We start from the raw sequence: 11,405 nt of genomic DNA, 5'->3' as shown, positions 1-11,405 counted from the left end.
CACAGCTACCTTGCTCATTAGGTGTTGATCACATTGCTGAATAAGTGCAATTAGCTTTTATTTTCTTTTTTGATTGAATGTAATCTTTGCCTTAATTCTTTTCCTTCCTTAAATGTTCTTAGGTTGAAAGGCTATTTAAGCCTAACTTTGTAATGTTTTCAGCATCTTACTTTTTGAGAAATATATATTCAGAAAACGTAGCAACTTTGCTGCAAAACTGAGTTCTTGTGCTCTTTGATTTCTGGTGTTGCGTTGCTAGTGATATAGACCTGTTTCCAGATTGGTTTCCCATCATATAATAAATCGTGGACTAGCATATTCGATTTTTTTTTGGCTAAAATCACATATTGTTATTTTCTCACCAAAATCGCACCAAACAATTTTGTTTGCTGCTATGTATCAAACAGTCAAAACTTTATCAGTGAACCTCTACCGAGCTTCTGGCAAGCTAATGGTGACTTCATTGTTGGAAAATCTGGTAGATGTTTCGGAGGAAGAACCACGGGCACTAGAATTCCTAATATCAGTAGAAAAAGCAGGTTCTTTGGAGGGTGGGAGTGATGTTGCGTCACTGGCTTGCAGCATATGAATTACCGAAGACATAGTCGGTCGATCAGCAGGAGATTGTTGAAGACACAAGAAACCAACATAGATACACCTTAAAGCTTCATGAGGCCGACATGTTTCCCTTATGGATGCATCAATCACCTCCATTCCTTTACCTTCTTTCCATAATTCCCATGCCTAAGATTTCACATATGGTCTATCAATTTAAATGACCATGCTCTCATAATTATATTTAAATGAAAGGCTTAAAAAAAAAAAACCAAATTAACTAGAATTTATAATACTTACCCATCCAGCAAGAGTGACTACTTGTTCAACATGGTAAAAACTACCACTCCTCTTTCCGCTCACAATCTCTAGCAACAACACCCCATAGCTAAATACATCTGACTTCTCAGAAAATTGACCATAAAGTCCATATTCTGGTGCCATGTATCCACTGCATCAATTCATGGTAGAGAAATTAGCAATAATAATAATTGCATTGGGTGTTCATCTAGCATTGTTTGGGCATATATGATTCAAATAAAGTGATCTTACTATGTCCCAACAACCCTGTTGGTATTTGCTTCAGTTTGATTTATTCCGAAAATTCTTGCCATTCCAAAGTCTGAAATTCTGGGCTTCATTGTGTCATCCAACAGAACATTACTTGTTTTTAAGTCCCTATGAATTATTTTCAGTCTAGAGTACTTGTGGATATATAGAACTCCTTGAGCAACACCCTCTATAATTTGAAAGCGTTTATCCCAATCCAATTTTGTGTTTTCAGATGCATCTGATTGGACAAACCATGAGAAAGAATGACCAAGAAACAAAATTAATGTTTTACAGAAAGCAGGATTAATATCTATTTGTAAAGTTAGAAATGATGAGTATATATACCAAACAAGAATTTGTCCAGACTTCGATTAGGCATGTACTCATAGATCAGTATCATTTCCCCCTCTTCAATACAGCAACCCAAGAGCCTAACAAGATTGGTGTGTTGGAGCTTGGCTATGAGTTTCAACTCATTCATGAACTCCTGATGTCCTTGCCCAGACTTCTTTGATAGCCTTTTTATGGCTACTTCTTGACTTTCAGTTAAAATACCCTGTAAATGAAGAAAAATACAACACAACAAGAACCACATCCTTACAAATCAAAATTATTTGATGGTAATTACTTGGACAAAAAGAAAGGAAGTGACTTGGACGAATATTTTTTGTCTGAAGTGTCGAACAATGAACATCAAGAAAAGTAGAAAAGCTTTCTGAACTTATCAACAACAGTTTACTTGCTTATTAGGTAAGTGCTACCTTATAAACAGGGCCAAATCCTCCCTCTCCCAGTTTATTAGTTTCAGAGAAGTTGTTTGTAGCAACTAATATGCTCTTTAAACTATAGACTGGTAGTTCTGCATCATTCTTTGCACCAACATTACTTATAGTCTCATCGTACTTCCTTCTACGCCCCCTGTTTCAGTATCATTGTTAAAAGGATGCAGTTTAAGATTACAGGATCCATGTGCAGAGGTGAGCAGGAGAGAGAGTATGTGGCATTACCTTCTCTTTCCCAAAGTTTTCTTCCAAAAGATGCAGCCAACAATTACTATAAGCAATCCTGCTGTTGCTGAGACTGTTGCAATTATAAGGGACCGCTTATTAGCATGACTCTTGGCACCTGCAAAGAAAAGAAACGAACAATAAAAATGGTGTTTCCTAGTAATGATCACCCACCTCAACACCAATGATCAATCTGCATAACTCTTAAAATTCTTAAACTCGGAAGCTGCAAGTCTGAGGTACAATGTTGTTCCATTACTGTCATCTCCCGTGAGTTGTTCCAGATTGAAGAGATCTCCAATCCAAATTCGGCATCCATTGCTGTCATAAGCATAAGCAGTGCAAGATTGGTTATTTAAGCAGATTGATTCACATTGAACAATACTCGCAGCATCTACAGACTCTTGATTTTCAGGTAATGACATGCTAGGCATGTCTAGAAATCGGTCTTTTTCCGCATTATCACTGGTAGCATTCCCAGAATACAGATCAGTTCTTCTTGAACAACCACCAGAATAATCCTGCAAATCCCAATCCACCTTCGATTTCGGCTCAAAACCAGTCAAACAATTACAGAAGGGTGAGGACTTCTCATTGCAATTGCCAAAAGCCCCACAAAAGGCATAGACTTTGCATTGTTGTCTTGGTTGAGACCAAAACAAATCCCAGTCTATGGAAGATCTCAACCATGACAGTTGCTTAACCTGCCCCGAGACATCGATCAGACATCTAGACAAGATTGTAGGATCATAAAGAGAATAGGTGAAATAGCTTTCGTTTTTGTTTGTCACATAGCTGAAATTGAAGATGTAATTAAGCCTCATCTCAGGAATCAAACTGAATCTCCGAGTCTTTACATCCCATGGTCCACTGGTCCAATACTGTCTAGACCCATTCCACAACTCAATGTATGAGCTGGTTTCATTTGGGTCTAGCTCAATAGAATAGAGACCTGGTGCAGGATCCTCTAAACTCTTCCATGAAGTCAAACTTTGTTTTTGTTTAGTAATAGAACTGAACCCAATTCTACCTTCTGCTAGCAAAGTGTCAGTTGGGTGATCAAAACTCTGCCATAAAGGCTGGGATGAATTCCCAGCTCTTAAAACAAGGTTCCCGTTATCAAAAAGAACTGCGTGAACAGATGTACCTGATGTGGAGACATTTGTGGACCAAATTGGACTTTTGGACTCACTAAACAGAACCAAATTACCATCTGAGATCCTCAATTCTGATGACGCGTCGGAGACTGGTTGCTCCCTATTCGCCACCCAGACAACGTTTCTTGGACTTCTCCTGTACCAAATGCCTATATAGTACTTTGAGTTACCTGGATTGAAGAAACCCAGTTCAAAAACTCCACCTGCTGAAACAATGGTTTGATCACCAGAGAGAGATTGGTTTACAGTGATGGTGTCAGCGGCAAGAGAGATATGAGTTTTGAGAGATAGGCATAACAAAAGAACAGAAACCATGGACTTCATTAGGTTGGTTTTGGTATCCATGGATTGGCTGCATAAAAAACTTGCAGACAAGCAAATTTGTAGGAGTTGGGCGGGTGTACAGCTCCCCACAACCATCCTCAGGTCCAAGTCTTCAAGTGACTAAAAAACTACTTCTCAGGCTTCCAGGAACCACAAAGCGTGCTGCAGCAATTTTATGTCAGCTGTGACAAAAGACAGAAGCTTCCTATAACATTTGGACCAAATAACCGTGTCGTATGTGGACACTATTATCTGGTTGACTGGTCTTTGTTTGCATGCTTTAGTATTTGGGCATCTACTTGGTCTTCTTTGAGCTCCCCCGTGTGTTTGCTGACGTTTTCTCTGCTCAGCCTTCGTTTTCTTCTGTTTTCTCTCAGTCAATTCATCCAACATTACACGTTCATTGACGAGTGGCATAACCCAAACACAGAGCCGCCCCTTGACCAAGGCAACCAAGGCAATGGCCTTGGGCCTCAGTTTGGGGAAGAGGCCTCCATCTCAAAAAATATATATATATCGATCATATTTTTGCATCTCAACCGTTCAGTTTTTAGTTCTTAATGTGTAGATTACTTATGTAAATTTTCAGCCAAATTGATTATCATTAAGGCGTTCAAAATGACGATTTAAGATTATAAGTATGAACAGTTCAAGTTTGACAGATTTTGTTCGTCCATTGATTTAATCTAGTTTGATACCTTAACGATCACCGATTCTGCTGAAAATTTGCATAAATGTTCTACATATTATGGCCTAAAAACTGAACAGTTGAGATGTCAAAATGTGATCAAATAGTCTAATGCCCTATCCGTAGAAAAGACAAAAAAAAAAGGATCCCTTAGTAGAAGGGCTATATTTATATATGTTTTTAAAAAAATATATATATTAAAAGAAAAAACAAGCAGAACTGCAGTTTGTAGAAGACGACGTTGAGGCCAATAAAATCAAACCTATGACTCCATGAGGCCTCAAAATTTCTTCTTTTTCTTTTGTATTTGTAAGTTAAACACCCAAGCTTTCCTCTTTCTCCATCACTTTGGGATTAAAAAAGAAGATAACCAAAAGTTTTGCTCTCACTTTCACTATTTTGGGCAAAATGAAATATAATGTTTCTCTTCCTCTTACTCAATTCTGAATTTCACCCTCTGTTCTAATTTCGTAATCATAATTTTGATGGTTGATATAATTTTAACAAATCGTCAAGGCCTGAAATCTAAAATTTTGTGGTTAGAAAATCAGGTTCTAATGTTCTTTATCGGTATTGTTACTTTTTATTTTGTTTATATAATCTACTGTGTTTTAGTTTGAACTTTGCTTTGTTGACATTTTTTTTTCAATGGATAAAATTATTAGAAATGTCTCTTTAAATTTTGCCTTAGGCCTCATTTTGTCACGGAACGGCCCTGCCCAAACACACACATTCTTCCATGATTTGTAAAATCAACCAGGGTTGTCCATGCATGTGTGAAAAGATAAAGAAATACAAGATATGGCTTTGTCATAATCATTGAATGTTTTTGAAATATGCCGCCATAGCTCTACTACTTAACTAAAAGCTTATATACATTCGATGTTTGAGCTCAGCTTATGAAACACAGAAAAATTCTAAACCAATATAAACTTGCAAAGCCAACTAAACCTCTGAGCTAAGACATCTCACGTTTGAATCTGATGCAGAACGGATGACATCCCAATTTGAAGAACAGTTAGACCGTGTTAAAGGAGGAAAACGAAAAGTGACTAGTAGACAGGAAACAGCTCGGTGTCTGATTGGGACGTGGAATTGCGCCAGAAACAAGACTCATTGCTTTGCCATGAGCTGTAGTATTTTTAGGGCTTTCAGGGTCGTTTAGGGCCTCAAAACTGCATTTTTCTATTTTTCCCTTTTTGGTTTTCCTAGTTATTGTTTTTGTTGTTTTCGTTTTACCCATGGGCTTTAGGGTTTCATTGTTAGTCACCCTATGGTTAGTTTTCTCTTATTTATGCAGCCGCAAGTGGCTGCAGAACCTATCTTTCAACTTTTAATCAATCAAATAGAGAATTTTCTCTTTTATCTCTGGTGGACTCCAGAACCCTTTTGTTAGGTTTATTGCTAGTAAACCTAGTTATCAATCCGACTGCGTCAGGAATGATGCAGGAAGCGTGAACACAATAGTAAGAGGCTCCGTCAAGCGTCGAAAGCCATATGAGATGAGCTAGAATCCACTAGCAATTACAGGTACAGTCGTAAGAAAGATAGATAAACTTCTCTAATATTTGAGTTTTTATTGATACCTTGAATGAAAATTACAATCTAAGAGGTGCCTTATATATAGGGCACATAGCATAAACCTAATACAACTAGAAAACAAAAAAGAATAATTTATTATAGACTAAAACTACAAAACCTAATTAAACCTCATTAAATAAAAATCAGAAATAGAATCCTAGATACTAAAGAATATTTTGCAAATATATAATTGAAATCCCAACCAAGATTTTATTCGAGAATCCCGATATATCCAAAATAGTAATTTATGATTAATTCCATCACTAAGAAGTCTATTTGAATACCAGTTTTCAAAATTCAAATTATTCTTCTTGATGTGAAGACGCTTCTTTCTTTTCCAGATTGTTTGTTGAAATTGGCTAAAATCTCGTCCTACATCAGTCTCCTCCACTTGAAAAGAACTCGACCTCGAGTTCCTCTTGAATGCAGCTCGATCATTACTAGGAATAAAACATGATAAGCCATCAACTTCAATATTCTCGAAATTAAAAGGTATCACCATGAATCCAATACCGTAAACAAGTTTAGAATAAGCATCTTGAAACTTGAACTCCTCCACTTGAAAAGGAATGGGCAATGACTTCTCCTTAGGTTGATCTTGAACACAATTAGGCATGCATGACATGGATATCGATGTGATGAATGAATCAGCTTCCTTATCCTTAATGAGTTTCTCTTCAATCTTCAAAGTGGCTTCTTCATGTTCCTTTTCACACACCTCAGGATGGTCATTCTTGATGTTCTTCCTTCCAGGCTTGATTTTAATTTTGTGAGACTCCCACCTAAATAAATATGTGTTGTCTTTACAATAACCACTTTTGACGCTTTCATGCTGTTAATGCTCAAAGTCCGGCGGTAGCCGATTCGTAGTTTAACGCGGGTCCGGTGGGCGGACCGCTACTCCGAGGATTTGATGACTTCCGCTTGCTGTAACACGAGAGATAGGGCGTCAGAGGGAGACCGCGTTGGGCTGTCTTCACTTCTCCGATGCCTAAGTCAGTCACTATATATGAGCAGCATAGCAATAAATGAGTAGTAAATGCGTCATTAATGAGGAGAGAGGAGAGAACCTTTTATAGGTGAGGAGAAGGTTGATCTTCTTCTTGTTTTCGATGTGGGACTGATGTGCTTCGACACCCAACGTCTGGAGCTTCTGATGACAACTTGGCGCGGCGCGTTAGCTGTGATCAGGGGGCGATCCCGGGCTCGGGCGGTAGCCCGCCTGACTGTGTCTCCGCAGGTCACCCACTTGGTGAGATTCGATACCTCTGGCGGTAAAATGGGCGTGGCTCATTATAGCTAATTATGCTTGCAAACGTACATGTAGGTACAAGTCCCCCAAGTCCCCAGTCAAGGAGGGCAATCTTGGTTGGGGAGTTGATCGGCAGTGTGAAGCGTTTTCTCCGCTTAGACTTGCAAAAAGCATAATTAGCGTCAGTCCGTTGTCAACCATGGACTTACTGAGCGAACGCTTTATACCCTTTCGGGTGGGCCCCTGCTAGGCCCGCCAAGGAGTCCCCCACTCCCTAGCCAAGACGGACCTCCGGATGGTCGACAAATTGTTTGTTGAGGGGAGCAGAGGGTGTTGGGTAGCGAGCCCAATCTTAGTACCCAAGTGACGGGGGTCAACATACCGGATCAGGGTCATCGTAGACTGTTGACAAGTCCCCGTGTCCCGTAGGGACGTTCTGACCGTAACGCCTAGTGGCGGTCGTCGTCAGAGTGAGGCGTAGCCTAGGGATTCTCCGCTGGCGGATTCCCCCAGCTAGTTGTAGCAGGAAACAGCGTTGCGCGGACGTGTTTTGCGGTAGCTATTGAGCGGAGTTGGCTCAGCAAAGCACTGGGTGTGCAAGACGGAGGGAGCTCTGCCGCTAGTGTCTCTTGTAGCAGAGGCTACCTGTTGCAAGTTGATGAGTGGAAGTTCCGCTTAACGGGGATTCGCTCAGCGGACTTCGACACTTGGGAAAGTGACAAGTGAGAAGTTCCGCTAGAGGGGTTTCGCTCAGCGGGGACTTCGATACTTGGAAAATGACAAGTGAGAGGTTCCGCTAGTGAGGTTTCGCTCAGCGGGGACTTCGACACTTGGAAAGTGACAAGTGAGAAGTTCCGCTAGTGGGGTTTCGCTCAGCGGACTTCGATACTTGGAAAGTGACAAGTGAGAAGTTCCGCTAGCGGGGTTTCGCTCAGCGGGGACTTCGACACTTGGAAAGTGACAAGTGAGAAGTTACGCTAGCGGGGTTTCGCTAAGCGGGGACTTCGATACTTGGCGCTGTCTACCCAAAAGTGGAGGCTTCCATTAGACGCTTCGCCTGATGGTGGTTGACACATGGCGAACGCTGAGAGGGTTAGCGTGCAGAGGCGTGTTACCTCCGCCTAGCCGTCTCCCTGCCATTAATGCCGAGTAATGATAGGTTTTGTAACCGAGGCGACGCCTCGGTTAATCCGGAGAGTAACTGGAACTATGGGACACGTGGACGGCTGACTTTTGATGTCGTTTTTCAGCGGACGGCCTAGAACTGTTTGACGTTGACATAAAAGGGGGGGAAATCGACTAATTTTGACACTTTGCTCTAAACTTTGAAATACACTCGTCGTCTTCAAGCTCTCTGTGTCTGTGATCGGAGAAGAAGGCTGAGGCGATATTGTTGAGTCATCGTACGTGGGGAAACTGATGGACTCCGGCTTCGAAGACAAGTGTGCTCAAACTGCCATCAGAGGCTCCATCATTGAGGTTGGTACTGTGATCTATATCCCTGTTTCATTGAATGTCTGTTATGGCGAATTTCTGGGTTTTGGGTATTTCTGTGATGTTGTTCGTTGACTTGCTGTGAGTGTGTGAGAGCGGGTTTGGGGATAGGTTGCTGTGTTTGATAGAGTTGGGGCTTCTAGGGGTTTGCTAGATGGTCGAATCTGGGTTTGAGTGCTTGTTCTTGTTTTGGTATTTTCTGGGTAACTGTTCTTGATGTTCTTGGGTACCAACTGATATAGGTATAGGTTAGATCTTGTGTAAGCTAACTGATTTGGGTTTTAGGGTTTTGGGATTGCCGACGTCATAGAGATTTCGAGCAGTGAGGATTCCGGATCTGAAGTGTCGTTCAGCCCTGCGGATAGAAATTTTATTGACTCGTTGCGTCCTTCTGCCCATGCAGGAACCTCACTGCCAGAACCGCTAGAAGTTGAGCCGCTACAGACCATTCTGTGGGAAGTAGATATGGGTCGTGCACCGCGTCCAGAGAGTTCTAGGGCGGGGGAGGCTGCTGCTGCCCACAATAGGCACGAAGAGCGCTTAGAAAGCAATAGTGCAGCCAGCGATTCCGCTGGGGGGGGAGATGTAGCGGGAGAGGATACCGAGTCGGCGTGGGTGTTCGAGGACGACACCCCCGTTGATGAGGCGGGAGGTAGGATGACTGATGTTGCCGTCAACCGGCTGAAACGGGTGTTCCGGTTGCACAGCTGTGGTGAAGCTGCTTCCGCCGACGGTGGATGAGAAGGCCTCGATTCTGCCATCGGGTCACGCCGTCGTGCACAAGGCCATATTCCGTGAGAGGGTGACCCTGCCGCTGGTGCCAAACCTTCAGATCTTGGTGTGCGAGTTTGGCATTGCCTTTGGGCAGGTCTGCCCCAACATGTGGTGGTTGCTGCTGGCGCTTAACTCGTTATGGCGATTGTCCGATTGCGAAGGACCGACCGTGGCGGAGGTACTGTACTTCTACGAACTGGTGTATGTGAAGCGCCAGGGTTGCAGAGGGCAAGTGAACCTCAGTCGTCGCCAAGGAGCGCCCAAGCTGATTGAGAACCTGAGGGATTCCGTGTCCTACTGGCGGGATTCCTTCTGCGTTGCCACGGCGGGGTGGGAGTACCAAGCGGGGTCCAACGAGGGGGAGCCGACGTTTAGAATTAAGTCGGAGTTTCAGCCTATTCAAGGTTGTTTGTCAGTCTCCGCCGAACATGTCTGGCGGGGTTTCTTTTGTTTTTTACTTCTTTTTTTTTTTTTTAGCCTTGTACTTTGCACTGACAATGACCTTTTTGTGCAGCGGGGTTGCGATACAACCTGACTCGTGAGGAAGAGTGTCGCGTGGCACGCATAAGAGGTTGCTGGTGGAACCGCAATTTGCTGGACTTCCGTCTCCTTACAGGCTGGGAGTTGTTGGTGGATCAACAACTGACTCGTGCCTTTGGTAAGTACTCTCCGCTGTACCGCACCTTTACAGAGATTGTTCCATGCTAACAGTGGTTTTTTTTTTTTTTAGAAACTCCGCCGGGGAACAAAGCAAGCCGTGACGCCTTCGCGAAAGCCATGGACCATGCCGAGATCGACAATTTCTTGGAGGCCATGTAAGCTTCTGGTCTGGTGGCGCAGAAGACAGTGGTGGACCCATAGACGCTGGCGCTGAGCCCGTCCAAGGTTCCCGTGGTGCTACCAATGCCGCACCACTCTCATCTAGATGGTGACGGGCTGCCTGCTGTTCAAGCTTGGACCGGTGCGGTGAGAGAGGCGGCGCCGAGGAAAGAGAAAGCGCCGGCCATACCGCGGGGGGTACAGAAGAAAGCACTGCGCCCAGCGGAGGGTGTCACCATAGCGGGATTGGAGCCGCCGACGAGAGGTTCAAGGCCTGTCGTCACTGGAAGCACGCGGTTGCTTCAGCGAAAACGCCGTCAACCCTACTCCAGCGGGGAAGAGGAGGATGCCGTGGACATAACTGGGGCCCGCGAGCAGCTGAATAAGGCAAGGCAGGCTCCGCCCGAGGCTCCTGCTGATGTGGAGAAAGCGGCGGGTACGAGTGACCTGGACTCATTTGCCGCTTACGCCGAGTTCCTGAATGATGGTGAACGGGAGTCCTGTATCACCTCTGCGAGCGGTTGGGGTTCGGCGGCCTGGAGAGGATTGTTCGGACAACCGCCGTTAACCAATCGCCCTTCAGCACGGCATTTAGGCACGTCGCCGTTGGGCTGCATGAAATGTTCCAGGCGGCGTCAAGACAGCCCCAAGTTGAGCGGGAGCTCAGGGAAGAGGTGGCGGTCATACAGAGGAACTTGGGGAAGGCCCAGGAAAGGTTGGCTGATGTCGAGCGACGCTTGACAAAGGCCGAATGTGATGCGGCAGACGCTCGTGGCAAGCTGGCCGTTGCCATTGAGCGGGACTTGGAGCGGAACGAACAGTTCTCCAAGTTGGAGCAAGACATGTCCCTGCTGCGAGATAGGGTGGCCGCCAAGGATAAGAAGGTTGAAATCCTTCAGCGAGAGTCTACCGCTAGACAGGCTAGGTAAAACGGCTGGAGGGTGAAGTTGCCGGCCTGAGCCCTGAGGGGAGCCGTGCTGCGGCCGCCGTCGTGGAGTCGTACAAGAAGTCGGGAGACTACAAGAAGTCAATGACCGAAGCAGCGAAGGCCGATGCCATGGCTAATGTGGAAATGCTGCAGCAGAAGGGTGCCATCCACTGGGCGAAGGCATCGATGCCGGTCGTGCCGCCAGCGAAGAAAACTCTGCCGACAACAAGTACTGCCCCTGCTACTGCCCTTGGTCAGGTTGAAGGTGCCTACT

General features: G+C 44.3%; 1 protein-coding gene across 1 annotated transcript; it reads right to left on the bottom strand.

Annotated features, from left to right (window-relative positions):
• Positions 1–294: 294 nt before the first annotated feature.
• On the bottom strand, positions 295–3,787 carry LOC112185353 (receptor-like serine/threonine-protein kinase SD1-8). Its single transcript, XM_024323590.2, has 7 exons — positions 2,317–3,787; positions 2,115–2,232; positions 1,869–2,025; positions 1,453–1,663; positions 1,108–1,345; positions 856–1,006; positions 295–744 (listed from the first exon to the last, which is right to left on the bottom strand). The coding sequence occupies exons 1-7, from the start codon at positions 3,689–3,691 to the stop codon at positions 430–432; spliced, it is 2,565 nt and encodes an 854-aa protein (XP_024179358.1). The 5' UTR covers positions 3,692–3,787; the 3' UTR covers positions 295–429.
• Positions 3,788–11,405: the final 7,618 nt, after the last annotated feature.

Source organism: Rosa chinensis, chromosome 2 (assembly GCF_002994745.2).
Source record: "Rosa chinensis cultivar Old Blush chromosome 2, RchiOBHm-V2, whole genome shotgun sequence".
NCBI lineage: Eukaryota > Viridiplantae > Streptophyta > Magnoliopsida > Rosales > Rosaceae > Rosa > Rosa chinensis.
This window is presented reverse-complemented; position numbering and strand designations above follow the sequence as displayed.